The following is a 14,707-nucleotide window of genomic DNA, read 5'->3' as shown; positions in this document are numbered from 1 at the left end:
GCGCTTGGGAGGCGGAGACAGGAGGATCACGCAGGTTCGAAGCCAGCCGCGCTGGCGTAAGAGACCCTGTTTCAAAAATATAAAATAGGTCTGGGAGTGTAGCCTGGAGGTAGAAGGGCTTCCAGGAACCCCAGTACCACAAAAAAAAAAAAATGGCTGGGGGTATCAAAGAACATTGGAAGATGAATTTTCAATTTGAAAAGATACTTCAGAATTGGTTACTCTCATAATTTTAAGATCCTGAAAAGTTCAAATGACATGAATTTGACTTAAATAGATGTTAAAGACTATTATTTGTTGTATAAAAGATATAGCTGTTGATATAAATGAATTTTAAAATGAACAAAATTGCCTATTTTGTTCAAATCTTCCTAGACTCTACAGTGGAGTGCTGCAGAGTGAATCCCAACCCTCTGTGAAATGTCAGAAGAGCATGTTTTTCAGCCCTCCCAGTAAAATGTCACAAGGACATTTCCATCCAGCATTCCAGGAACAGCAACAATGAAGCCCCACAGAACTCCGCCCAGCTTTCCCACAGAGGGGAGCATCCTTCTAGTGTCAGGGAAGGTACACAGAGGCAAAGGAACCCTGCCCTGGAGAACGAAAACAAGTCCTGCTACCTGCAACTGCTTCTCCAAACAGGAAGGCTGGGATGAGTCTAACTAAGGGGTTAAAAGCTGTGTGTGAGGCCGGGCGTGGTGGCGCACGCTTGTAATCCCCGCGCTTGGGAGGCAGAGACAGGAGGATCGCGCAGGTTCAAAGCCAGCCACACTGGCGTAAGAGACCCTGTTTCAGAAATATAAAATAGGTCTGGGAGTGTAGCCCGGAGGTAGAAGGGCTTCCAGGAACCCCAGTACCACCAAAAAAAAAAAAAAAAAAAAAAAAAAGCTGTGTGTGTGTGTGTGTGTGTGTGTGTGTGTGTGTGTGTGTGTGTGTGTGAACCAGGCGCATTCTACCTCGGAGCTACAACCCCAGTCCTATTTTATTTTTTATTTTAAATCAGGATGTAAGTTGCTGAGGGCTGGCGACAAACCTGAGACCCTCCTGTCTCAGTCCCCCAAGTATGGGGGTTACAGGCACGTGCCATCGTGTCCAGCTTGGACTGAAATATTAACTGTCTTAAAACCAGTCTCCTGTAACTTTCAGCTTGCTGGATATCCAACTCTGGACCCAGAAATGGCCAGAAAAAAAAAAAAAAAGAAAAAGAAAAAGGAAACGTTCAAAGTGCCTTTGATTATAAAAAAAAAGCAAACCCTTGAAATGATTAAAAAAAAAAAAGCCAGATGTGAAGCAGCGTGTGGTGGCGCACACCTGTAATCCCCGCATTCGGGAGGCTGAGACAGGAGGATCTGGGTTCGTGGACAGACTCAGCTACTTAGTGAGGCCCTTTGCAACTCAGTGAGACCCTGCTTCAAAATAAAGATAAAAATAGAGCTGGGGTATGCTTGGAGGTAGAATACTCCTGGGTTCCATCTCCAGTATAAATAAATAAATAAATAAATAAATAAATAAATAAATAAAATGCCAGATGAGGTCATGCACCCTTTTAATCCTAGTATCTGGGTGGCTGAGATGGGAGGATTGCAGGTTTGAGACTAGCCTCTGCAACTTAGTGAGATGCTATTTCAAAAACAAAAAAATAATAAAATAGGGCTGGGGGTGTAGCTTGGAGGTAGCATGTTCCTGTGTTCAATCCCCAGTACTGCAAGAAAAAAACAAAGAAAGAAAAAGTAAAGAAAAAAGAAAGGACCAAAAATGTCTAAAATTAGCCAGAAAATCTAAGATGACACGTAATTTAACTAATCAGACCTCAAAATGAATAAATACTTTCTATTTTGCAAATTTAAAAAAAGGTCAGCTCTGACATAATAGCTCACCTTTGAATAAATGGTATATAAGAATGGTATATAATCCAGCAAATATAAAGGACAGAAGCAATCAGGAGTAACTACAGGTAATGTGCAACCCCCAATGATTAAAAAAAAAATAGAGCAAAAGAGAGAAAAAAGGGCAAATTAGAAAACACGCACTTCAGAATTGCAGCCATTGGCTTGTATACAAAATACATGTAAAGAATTCTCAAAATTCAACAATCAAATTAAGAAGGGACAAAAGACATGAATAGGCACTTAACAGGAGCTAATGGTAAATAAGTACATGAAAGATGTTCCATGTCATTAGTCATTAGGGAGAAGTAAATTAAAACAACAAGAAGGTCACACATACTTATTAGAATAGCCAAAAGTTGCCGATCATGGTAGCGCACGTTTGCAATCCTCGGGCTTGGGAGGCTGAGAGAGGAGAATCTGCACGATCCCTGTTTCCAAATAAAAATATAAAATAGGTCTGGGAGTGTAGCCCAGAGGTAGAAGGATTTTCATGAACCCCAGTACCACAAAAAAAAAAAAAAAGAATAGCCAAAAATTTAAAAAACAGAACAAAACGCTGACATTAAGCCGGGCGTGGTGGTGCACACTTGTAATCCCAGCATCCGGGAGGCTGAGGCAGGAGGCTCATGGATCATGGACAGCCTCAGCTACTTAGTGAGGCCCTTTGCAACTCAGTGAGGCCTTTTAAAAAATAAAGAATAGAAAATAGGGCTGGGGGTGTATAGGGCTGGGGGCGTAGCTCAGAGGTAGAATGCCCTGGGTATCCTCAATACCAAAAAAAAAAAAAAAAAAAAAAAAGCTGACATTACCCAACAATCCTACTCCTAGGAATCTGTCCAAGTGAAAGGAGAGCTATTTTCACACAAAAATGGTAATAGTGGGTTTCCTGGTAAATGATGAAAACCAGAGTATGCTAAGTATCCCTCAGGTGGGAGCTAATAAGTGATCTGTGCCATGTCCTAGAAATGACTCTACTCCACAAGAAGGAACATTTTCCTAATGCAGGGCAACAGCTTGATGCATCTCAGGTACCCCTGGCTCCATGGAAGAAGCCAGACTAGAAAGGCTACGTGTTATATGGTTCTGTGCAGAAGACCTTTTGCAAAGGCAAAAACAGAGGGGCAGAAAACAGACCACTGGTGGCTAGAGCCTGGGAGGTCAGGAAAAATGCTGATTAGAAGAGGGCCTGGAGCCAGGTGTGGTGGTGCATGCTTATAATCCCAGTACTTGGGAGCAGAGACAGGAGGAATGCAGGTTTGAGGCCAGCCAACTTCAACAACTTCGTGAGGCCCTCAGCAACTTGCTAGAACCTGTTTCAAATACAAAAACTAAAAGCACTAGGGGTATAGTTCAGAGAGAGAATGCACCTGGGTTCAATCCCTAGGACTACACGCACACTCACAGACACACACACAAAAACACAAACAAACAGAAAACAAAGAAGAGGGCAGAGAACATGGGAGAATTTTTTTGAAAGTAGGGGATTGGAACTGTTCTACATTACAGATTTATGCATTAAAATAAAAGAATAAAAATAGGGCTTGGGTTGTAGCTCAGAGGTAGAATGCCCTTGAGTTCCATGCCTAGTACCACACACACAGACACAGACACACACACACACACAGACACACACACACACAGACACACACACACACACACACACACACACACACACACACACACACACAAGTGAATGTTACTGTTGGTAAATTATACCTGCTGTGGTTCATGGTTTATTCCTACCAAAACTCATGTTCAGGCTTAGTCTCCAACTTGGCAGTGTTGGGATGTGGGGCTTACTGGGAAATGTTGGGATCACAGTCTTTATGGATTTAATAATTTATTTTGGTGGTACTGGTGTTTCTAGAAGCCCTTCTACCTCTGGGCTACACTCCCAGACCTATTCTATACTTTTTTATTTTTGGAAACAGGGTCTCTTAAGCCAGCGGGGCTGGCTTCAAACTTCCGCGATCCTCCTGTCTCTGCCTCCCAAGCGGGGTTACAAGCGTGTGCCACCACTTCCGGCGCTGGATTTAATAATTTAGTGCTCAGGAGTTTGGTCTCCCTTTCAGTATTCCAAATGTAGCTACTTCCCTTTTGCCTTCTGCCACAAATTAAAGCAGGACAAGGCCCTGACTGGAAGTTAAGCAAACGTTGGCATCATAGTTCCTGGACTTTCCAGCTTCTAGAACCATAAGCCAAATAAACTTTCCTTGACATATTACCCAATCTCAGGTATTTTGTTATAGCAACAGAAAACAGACTAAAACAATACTTTAAGAAAACAAAGGAAAAAGAAAGAAAGAAAAGAAAACTGTAGCCATTGAAGTACCGGACTTCTCCAGGCTTGCTGGGGTATGTGCGTGCGTGCGCGCAGAGGGGGCTAAAGGTGGGTACAGGCAAACATTGGTGCCCATTTCAGGAACATTACTGAATAGGCCGAGCGGTCTGCAAGGGTGTGGGGGGTAATTACTCTAAGGATTTGCAAGGAGTCTTGCCAAGGACTAAAATTCAAATTAGACTTACTTATAGGTATTGGAAAGATTTAGAGAACCCTTGCACAGGCTAGCTCAGAATTGGCTGCTCTAACAATTCTTAAGTATAATTAAATCTACATATTATTTGAATTCTATCAGCTATGGGAGGGTCACTTTTATTCATATATATACACTATATATACACATATCCTTCCTTCCTTCCTTCCTTTCTCTTTTCTTCCTTCTTTTTAGTGGTACTAGGAATTGAACCCAGGGGCATTCTACCTCCAAGCTATATTCCCAGCCCTTTTTATTTATTTTATTTTTGAAACACGTTCTCACTAGGTTGCTGAGACTCTGCTATATTTCTGAGGCTGTCCTCGAACCTGAGATCCTCCTGTCTCAGCCTGCCAAGCACTAGAATTACAGGTGTGTACTGTTACGGTGGGAAATGTTATGGGGACCTTGTTGGGCTCCCAAACTGTAACAGTGAGAGATGTAGCCGCGGGTTCTTGTTCTGAACTATCTTAGAAAAGAATAGCCCAAACTCTCTGTTTGCTGTAAGCTTAAGCAATTTTATTACAAAGATGGAAAGATAGGACATAACTTAGATTAAAGCACTATGCCATAGACGGTGACATAGTGGGGTGACTTGAAAAGAACTCACCAAAGTTTTTTGGATACCGAACAGTTTTTTTAATAGATACATGGTCCTTCATCTTGCTCTACCAATTAATCTTCTGACCTGACTAGATCCGCCCCTTCTCCAGGGCAGGTCTCTGGATGTGGGGATTCCTTCTTGTAGGCCTGCCCTGTCTCTGGTATAGACCCCAAGCCTTTTGCTCCACCCCAAAATGTGTTAATTGATTATCAGAATCTGGGATCTTTATTTATTATTTATTTATTTATTTATCTTTGGTTGTACTGGGGGTAGAACCCAGAGGCTTTCTACTTCCGGGCTATACTCCCAGACCCATTTTATATTTTATTTGGAAACAGGGTCTCACTAAGTTGCTGAGAGCCTCACTAAGTAGCTGAGGCTGGCTTCGAACCTGTGTGATCCTCCTGTCTCAGCCTCCCAAGCGCAGGGATTACAAGTGTGCACCACCATGCCCGGCTGAGTCTGGGATCTTTTGAAGACTTATTGCATCCTTCCATATCCTTGGGAAATTTTGCTTGTCTTTAAAATGTAAAAGACCCTGGGGCTATCTCTGTTGTTCTACTTGGTGTCAGGTCCTTGAGCCTGCAATCCTCCTCTCTAGGACTCCCAAGTGCTATTCATGCCACATCCAATGTGCAAAATGTTTATAGATCACCCTTCCCCCATCCACATGGTTATAATGGGATCAGACAGCTGGGCCACATAACACTCTGTCCAATACACAACCGACTAGCCTACCATTAGACACTGACTAAAGCAGGGCCAGAGTCTTTCTGTAAGAGTTCTGGAACTAGAACTGAGAGAGAACTCTGCAGGGTCCCTTTCCTGTCTGCCTGGCCGCACTCTAGCTTTGGCTGTCTATTACCAGAGCTATTTTCAACTTTGAAGCCATTCCCCAGTACTGATACATGCACTACAACCATCCATCCATCCATCCTTTCTTGGTGGGGACTAAACCCAGGGGCATCCTACTTCTAATATACACTTTTATCCCTTTTTATTTTTTCACTAAGTTACTAAAGGGCTCACTACATTGCTGAGGCTGGCCTTGAATTTATGATCCTGCTGTCTCAGCCTTTCAATACTATAATTACAGGTGTGCCTCAACACCTGGCTTCTTTTATTCTTCCTTTTCTGAGGGCTGGTTTTTTGTTCTGATGGAAAAACATGGCCAGTGATGGAAAAATGGCATCCAATATCTTTAGCTCCTAGTTAGATGCTGGAGTTCTATCTCAGTTCTAGTTCCAGAACTCTTACAGACTCTGGCCCTGCTTTAGTCAGATGTCTAATGGTAGGCTAGTCAGTTGTGTATTGGACAGAGTGTTATGTGGCCCAGCTGTCTGATCCCATTATAACCATGTGGATGGGAAAGGGTAATCTACAAATATTTTGTACATTCGATGTGGCATGAATAGTACTTGGGAGGCTTGCAGGCTCAAGGGCAGCCTTAGCAACTTGGTGAGGCCTTCAGCAACTTAGTGAGACCCTGTTTAAAAAAAAAAAAAAAAAAAAAAAAAAAACCAGAGCTATGGGTGGAGCTAAGAGGTAGACTGCCCTTGGGTTCAATCCCTAGTACCACATAAAACAAAAAAACAAAGGCTTCTAATGCTTGAAATCATTGATTTTAAGAGGAAAACAGTGTAGCAATAACATAAAATTCCATTTAGTATTATGCAGTATTCCCCCCCCAATATTATAAATTCTTTAGTTTGTATTGACTGGCAAAATAAATAATAAAATAAAATAATCTGTATACACACAGCATTTCAACACATAAAGTACAGTCAAAGCCTATATCTGAATGGTTTTCATCTCATTTCCACAATAATAAAACCAGCATAACGCCGGGCGTGGTGGCGCACGCTTATAATCCCCATGCTTGGGAGGCGGAGACAGGAGGATCGCGCAGGTTCGAAGCCAGCTGTGCTGGCGTAAGAGACCCTGTTTCAAAAATATAAAATAGGTTTGGGAGTGTAGCCCGGAGGTAGAAGGGCTTCCAGGAACCCCAGTACCACACACACACACACACACACACACACACACACACACACACACACACCAAAAAAAAAAACCAGCATAAAGGACCACTTAAATCAGGGCCAGAAAACAGGATAAGTTTTGATGGGGCAAATAGTTTCAAACACATAGGTCTAGTGCTGGGTGCACTGGCGCATTCCTATAATCCCAGTTACTTGGGGAGCTGAGGCCAGATGACCACAAGTTCGAGATCAGCCCAATCAACCTAGGGGTGCCTTGTTCCAAAATAAAAACAAAAAGGGCTGGGAATGGAGCTCGGTGGTAGAGGGTTTGAGCCTACAAATGACTGAGGCCCTGGGTTCAATCACCAGCCCCACAAACAAAACAAAACAAAAGTCAAGTCTATAATATGGTTTAGTGAGCAGTTGATTTGGTAGTGTCTGTTTTGCTGATTTTTTCCTTATTTAGAGAAGACATAAAGACATAAATTGTGGGATAGCAATTCATGTCCTCTTAGATTCTGAAATTTTATGATCTAGTTAATTTTTAATCTTTAACTGTCTGAACTTAGTTCCTTGTAGAAGTGCTGGCACCAAGCAATACATAACTCTGAGGATGGTTGTTTCTGCTTGTCACGACATCTTTCCTGAGATGTATATCATACCTAAGAAATGACCAGCCGAAGACATGAGCTACTCTCGTCAACCAGTGCAGCTGTCGTGAGCAGTGTGCCCTGTGCCTTTTGGTGCTCTTTGTCTACAAAGCCCGCACCTCTGCTGTCACTTTGGATCACTTATTCAGAGCAACGAGAATAGCTGTTTTCCAGGTGGTCATCCTTACTCTTGGTGAGAATACATTTCTTTGCTTACATTGAGATTTTCAGTTAGAGGTTCACCGTAGCAAGAAACAATCACTAGAGATTAAGTTATCCTGGTAGAAAGTTTTCTGCTTCTTCCTGATGAGCTCCAACAGTTGATTTTGCATGCACCCTAGTTTTGCAAGGCACACCTGCCTTTACAGTGAACACACCACTTCTCACGCAGTGCTTACTTTATCCCTTGTTCTCTTATCAATTTGTGTTTAAACATCAAGGACTCTCAAGCTGTGTCCTGAGTACTGGCCAAACCTCAAAAGACACAGCTCTGAGTTTGATCCTGAGCCACAAAATCAGAAGCCTTTCAGGCTCAGCCACAGGCCTGCTCTCTTTTTTCAACTTCATAATATGCTGAGATGGTTCTTTTCCGTTAGCAGTTTTAAGGCTTAAAGGATCAGATAAAAACTTATGGCTAATTAATGATTTTTTTAAACTCAAATATCTGTCTTCTAACTAGCTATTGTTCACTGAAAGCAGGATCCTCTAGCATTGTTAACAACACAGGGGGCCACTTTCCTCTGAATTCTTTCTTTCTTTCTTTTCTTTTTTTTTCTTTTTTTCTTTTTTTTTGCAGTACTAGGGAAGGAATCCAGAAGCATTTTTCCTCTGAACTACACCCCAAGCCTTATTTATTTATTTATTTATTTATTTATTTATTTCAGTACTGGGGATTGAACCCAGGGGCATTCTACCTCTGAGCTACAGCCCAGCCCTATTTTAAAATAAATTTATTTTTATTTATTTATTTTTTTTTGTGGTACTGGGAATGGAACCCAGGCACATTCTACCTCCGAGCTACACCACCCAGCCTTATTTTTTATTCTTTATTTTGAAAAAGGGTCTCACTGAGTTGCAAAGAGCCTTACTAAGTAGCTGAGGCTGTCCGTGAACCACGATCCTCCTGTCTCAGCCTACCGAATGCAGGGATCACAAGTGTGCACCACCACGCCCAGCTATTTTTTTTTAATTCTTTATTTTGAAACAGAATAAGGGAAGGAAAGAATATGGGTGTGCCTGAGAGGAAGGACAGATTGAAGCCAGGCATGGTGACACACACCTGTAATCTCAGGATTTGGGAGGCTGAGACAGGAGGATCACAGGTTCTGGACAGCCCCAGCCAGTCATGAATCTCAGCCTCCTAGAGATACCCTTTTTCAAAAGAAAACAAAAGGGCTCCCCTTTTACCTTTTGTCGTTCTTTTTCCTCTTTTTTTTTTTTTTTGTGGTATGTGGATTTAACCCAGGGACATTCTATTTCTGAGCTATACTCTCAGCCCTATTTTATATTTATTTTGAAACATGGTCTCACCAGGTTGATAGGAATCTTACTACTTGCTGAGGCTGTCCTTCAATCTGTGATCTTCCTGTTTCAGCCTCCCAAGTACTGGGATTACAAGTGTGGGCCACCACACTGGCTTTCTTTCTTTCTTTCTTTTTTTTTTTTTTACACTGAAGGGTAAACTCAAAGGCCTTCCACTTCCGAGCTACACCCCCAGACCTATTTGATTTTTTTTTTAAACAGGGTCTCACTAAGTTGCTGAGGCTGGCCTTGAACCTTTGATCTTCTTGTTGCAGCTTCCCTTGTACTGGAATGCACCACTACGCCAGGCTTTCCTGAACAGTCTTACACTCCATTCCCCCTCCTATCCATCAGTTAGCCAAAGCTCTTCCCATTCTAATTTGCCCAGAGCCTACGGACTAGTATTTCCACAGATTCCCCTGAGCCAGGCCTTATCTCCACCTACTCTCTATCATCACTGTAATTAGTTATCCTTCCTCTTGCTCAGTGAATGAAAGTTAAAGCAATTCACTTGAGAAATCCATACATCACCTCCATTTTCAACAATCAATGGAGACCTGACAGGACAGAGTCAAACACTAACATACTGACAAAACAAGGAACAGGCAAAACGGGACTTCCAAACAGTCAATGCCCAAACTCGCCTATGTATGTATTTTTTCACTGAAAATTTCCTCCTCCTCCTCCTCCTCTTCCTCCTCCTCCTCTTTCTCCTCCTCCTTCTCCTCCTCCTCCTCCTTCTCCTCCTCCTCCTCCTCCTCTTCCTCCTCCTCCTCTTCCTCCTCCTCCTCTTCCTCCTCCTCCTCTTCCTCCTCCTCTTCCTCCTCTTCCTCCTCCTCTTCCTCCTCCTCCTCCTCTTCCTCCTCCTCCTCCTCCTCCTCCTCCTCCTCCTCCTCCTCCTCCTCCTCCTCCTTCTTCTTCTGTGGTACTGGGGATGGAACTCAGGGGCATTGTACCTCCGAGCTACAGCCCCCCATCCCTATTTTTTAGTCATTTTAGGTTTTTTTTTTTTTTTTGGTGCTGGGGGTGGAAACCAGGGGCTTTCTACTCCCGGGCTGCACTCCTAGACTTATTTTATATTTGGAAACAGGGTCTCACTAAGTTGCTGAGAGCCTCACTCAGTAGCTGAGGCTGTTTTCGAACCTATGCAGTCCACCTGTCTCAGCCTCCCAAGCGCTGGGATTACAAGCGTTTGCCATCACACCCGGCTAGTCTTTTTAGTTTTGAAACAGTGTCTCACTGAGTTGCAAAGGGCCTCATTAAGCAGCTGAGGCTGTCCATGAACCAGGATCCTCTGGTCTCTGCCTCCCAAATGTTGAGATTACAAGCATGCGCCACCAGGCTTGGCCAAAAAATTACTATTCTTAGTTGGATATACAATAGATAATAAGATGCTTATATGTATAATAAATATTTATACTTACAATGCTTATAGGTATAATAAAATAAAATGTTTATACTTATAATAAAATGCTTTCACTCCTTATATTTTGACATTCTTATTTTACTTAATTTATTAAATTAGCCGGGCGTGGTGGTACATGCTTGTAATCCCCGTGCTTGGGAGGCTGAGACAGGAGGATCACGTAGGTTTGAAGCCAGCCTCAGCTACTTAGTGAGGTTCTCAGCAACTTAGTGAGACCCTGTTTCCAAATAAAATATACAATAGGTCTGGGAGTATAGCCTGGAGGTAGAAAGCCTCTGGGTTCCACCCAGTACCACCAAAAAAAAAAAAAAAAAAAAAAATTATTAAATTAGGTAAAGTTGTTTTCAAGATGAGATGAATACCCTATGTTACTAGCATTTAACAAATTTCCTAAACCATTAATATAATGCTTTTATTTATTTACTTATTTACTTATTTATTTATTTATTTTTGTGGCTATGGGGATGGAATTCAGGGGCATTCTATCTCTGAGCTACACCCCCAGCTCTTTTTATTTTGAAACAAGGTTTGAAAATAAGCTAAGTTGCCGAGGATCTCACTAAAGTACGGAAGCTGGCCTCAATCCTCTTGTCTTGGCCTCACAAGCTAAAAGAACTGTTTTTAATACAAAATATAAACAGCAATAATTCTTAAAAGTCAAATGCTAATATTCACAGATATTAAAACTGAAGAAGCAGAACAGTCACCCTTTCCCAGATTGCTCACCTCGAAGTCTATCAGCTGCAGGTCCGCTATGAGCGTCACGAGCAGCCCGCTGTTGTAGAGCTCCTGGGCCAGCTGCGCCACGGCCTCCGTGGGGGGCTCCTTGTCATTTGTGCCACACAGAATCTCTTTCATCGCTTGCAGGGATTTTGACACTTCCTCTGAAGCCTAGTGACCAAAAAGTATGCAAAGAATTTAAAAGAACAAAACCAGACACAGCAACTTAGTTTTTCAAAATAAAGGATAAAATAGGGCTGGGGGGAGCATAGCTCAGACAGAGATAGAAAGCCCCTGGGGGGAGGAGGAGGAGGAAGAAGAGGAGGAGGAAGAAGAGGGAGGAGGGAGGAAGAGGAGGAAGAGGAAGAAAGGAGGAGGAGGAGGGAGGAAGGAGGAAGAAAAAGAAGAAGGAGGAGGAGGAAGAGAAAGAGGAAGAAGAAGAAAAAGAAGAAGAAGAAGAAGAAGAAGAAGAAGAAGAAGAAGAAGAAGAAGAAGAGGAGGAGGAGGAGGAGGAGGAGGAGGAGGAGGAGGAGGAGGAGGAGGAGGAGGAGGAGGAGGAAAGGAGGGGAGGAGGAGGAGGGGAGGAGGAGGGGAAGGAGGAAGGAGGAGGAGGAGGAGGAGGAGGAGGAGAGGAAGAAGGCGGCAATCTTCTAGGCCATAAACAGAAAGAAAATCATTTCTTGGACCCTCTTTCTTTATAATTAAGTACCATTATATGGTTAAAAATAAACAAAGACTATTAATAGGCACTACTTTTTTAAATTTTGGAAATGTTACTAAACTTTATATTAAAAGATCTCAAATATTTCTCCTTAGTGAACATAATTGAAGTAATTTTCCTTTAAACTATATAGTCTAAAGTTATAGAAATAAAACAGACATTTTACTCTTGAAAATTAAATTGAGTACATTTTGAAGACTTATCAGCAGTTACTAGTCCCTAAAGCATCATGTTAAGGTTATTTTTTTCCCCAACAAATCCCTACTTTTTTGTGTGGTACTGGGGTTGTATGTTGGAGCATTCTATCTCTAAACTATACTCCTATTTATTTATTTATTCATTTAAATTTGGGAACAGAATCTCCCTAAATTGCTGAGAGTCTCACTAATTTGCTGAGGCTAGCTTTAACTTGAAATCCTCCTGTCTCAGCCTCCCAAGTATTGGGATTACAGGTGTGTACCACCATGCCCAGCTTCTCCTGTTCTTTCAATGGACCAGATATAAAACCATAATTGTCAAAATCTCCTTTATCAATAAATTTTTCCCTCACACATAATCAATGTTTTTGTATTTGGGAATTTTTGTGGTGTGTGTGTGTGTGTGTGTGTGTGTGTGTGTGTGTATTACTAGGGATTAAACCCAGGGGCATCTGCCTCTGAGTTATATTCTCAGCTCTATTTTTTTTTTCCTTACTTTGAAACAGGGTCCAACTAAGTTGCTGAGAGCCTCACTAAATAGCTGAGGCTGGCTTTGAACCTGTGATTCTCCTGTCTCAGCCTCCCAAGTACTGGGATTACAAGACTGTGCCACCATACCCAGCTGGGAAACTTAAAAATAAAATTCATTTAATTGAAAGAATATTAGGCAAATCCATAGAGGAATAAAGTAGACTGGAGGGTGCTGGGGTCTGGGGAAGAGGGAAATGAGGAATGACTGCTAATGAGTCTACAGGTTTTCTTTTGGAGGTGATGAAAATGTTGTAAACTGGGTGTGGTGGTGCATGCCCATAATCCCAGTATTGAGAAGCTGAGAGGAGGATCGCAGGTTTGTTTCATCTTCTCAAGTACTGGGATTACAAGCGCGAGCCACCACACTGAGATGCATACCCTTTTTAGAAGGTCTTTTTTCCCCCTCTTTGGCTCAATATTGCAAAGAACACTAGAATTAAGAAATGTTTTCATACCTTATAGGATTTAAGACTATACTAAGAAAAATACTATGAGCCATAGGGTTTTCATTTTATAAATATATTGAATCTTGCCATAATTCAGTCACCTTGGGGAAAAATCAAACTTGTAGGATTCAATATCCCTCCAAAGGAATAAATGAAATACTCAAAGCCCTACCTATAAGGATACCGTGCTTTCTAAGACTTTAAGACAACTGCTAAACGAGGTTGAGCTGCAGTAGTAACTATTCATCAGTCTTCAGGTAAAACCCTTTCCCTTTGTGCCACCATAACATGACACACCAGTATAACCCCTGACACTAAGCTCTGCAGAGCATGGGGATCCGGAGTTGGTCAGAGGCTCCCCGCAGTGAACCAAAAGTTCACACCTGACCAGCCGCATAAAACCCGAAATCAGCTGGGTGTGGGGACGCGCACCTATAATCCTTGTACTTGGGAGGCTGAGACAGGGCAGCCTCAGCAATACTGAGAGACTTTCAGTAACCTAAGAAGACCCTGTTTCTTTTTTTTCTTTTTTGGTGGTACTGGGGTTCCTGGTAACCCTTCTACCTCCTGGTTACACTCCCAGACACCTAATTTTTATATTTTTATTTGGAAACAGGGTCTCTTAAGCCAGCGTGGCTGGCTTCGAACCTGTGCGATCCTCCTGTCTCCGCCTCCCAAGCACAGGGATTACAAGCGTGCGCCACCACGCCCGGCAGAAGACCCTGTTTCTAGTAAAATAAAATGAGGATGCAGTTCAGAGGTAGAATGACTCTGGGTTCAATCCCCAGTACCACAAAAACAAAACAAAAATCCTAGAATCAATTTAATGTATCCATAGGGGCCCTGTCTTCACACCACAGACTTTGGGTTTCTTCCTTAAGTTTTTACATTGGATTTTGGCCTTGGAGTACACATGTTTTAGCAATAACACTATTGTTTTAGTTCATACCTTGTCTGTCTTTTTGTCTTGCTTTTCCAAAATGGCCAGGTTGTCTTTGAGAATTTTCACGATTTCTGCTGGATTTTTGTGTGATTTACTAAACAAAGGCATTTTTTTCATGTATAAAAATCTCTTCTTCCAATATGGAATGCTAAAAACAAGTCAACAAAATCATAAATTTAATCTTAATGTGCTTAAGTTATTATACCAAACTGTCTTATAAGTTTTGGATAACGTCAATTTGATAATGTGAAGCATTAAAAGTGATCAAAGTAAAATGAGTTTCAACTTTTATGACATTTAAATGCATAAAAAATATCTTAACGAATGAATATACTTTGGCTCAATTTTATAAAGAACATTAGAATTAAGACACTTTCCCATTCCTTATAGGATTTAAGACTACATCACATACTGAGACAGAAAAATACTATAAACCCTAGGGTTTTCATTTTATAAATGTATTGATTACATATTTTAGAAGCGGATGCAGCTCCGTGGTAGAATGCTTTCCTAGAATGTGCAAGGCCCTTGGTTCAATCCCTATTA

General features: G+C 41.8%; 1 protein-coding gene across 1 annotated transcript in view; it reads right to left on the bottom strand.

Moving 5' to 3' along the window:
* The window catches only part of CAB39L (calcium binding protein 39 like), a gene marked incomplete at its 3' end in the record, with an annotated part of 86,800 nt that extends 72,506 nt beyond the window's left edge, over window positions 1–14,294 (bottom strand). Inside the window, exons 1-2 of the mRNA XM_080689090.1 lie at window positions 14,168–14,294; window positions 11,330–11,494 (exon numbers count right to left, since the gene is read on the bottom strand). Coding sequence (XP_080545216.1) covers window positions 11,330–11,494; window positions 14,168–14,278 — 276 coding nt within the window. The 5' untranslated portion in view covers window positions 14,279–14,294. The remainder of the gene's footprint in view (window positions 1–11,329; window positions 11,495–14,167) is intronic.
* Between the last annotated feature and the right edge of the window lie 413 nt (window positions 14,295–14,707).

The sequence above is a fragment of the Muscardinus avellanarius genome, assembly GCF_963383645.1.
Source record: "Muscardinus avellanarius genome assembly, chromosome: 2".
NCBI lineage: Eukaryota > Metazoa > Chordata > Mammalia > Rodentia > Gliridae > Muscardinus > Muscardinus avellanarius.
The sequence above is the reverse complement of the archived record's forward strand: the minus strand, read 5'-3'. Positions and strand labels throughout refer to the sequence as shown.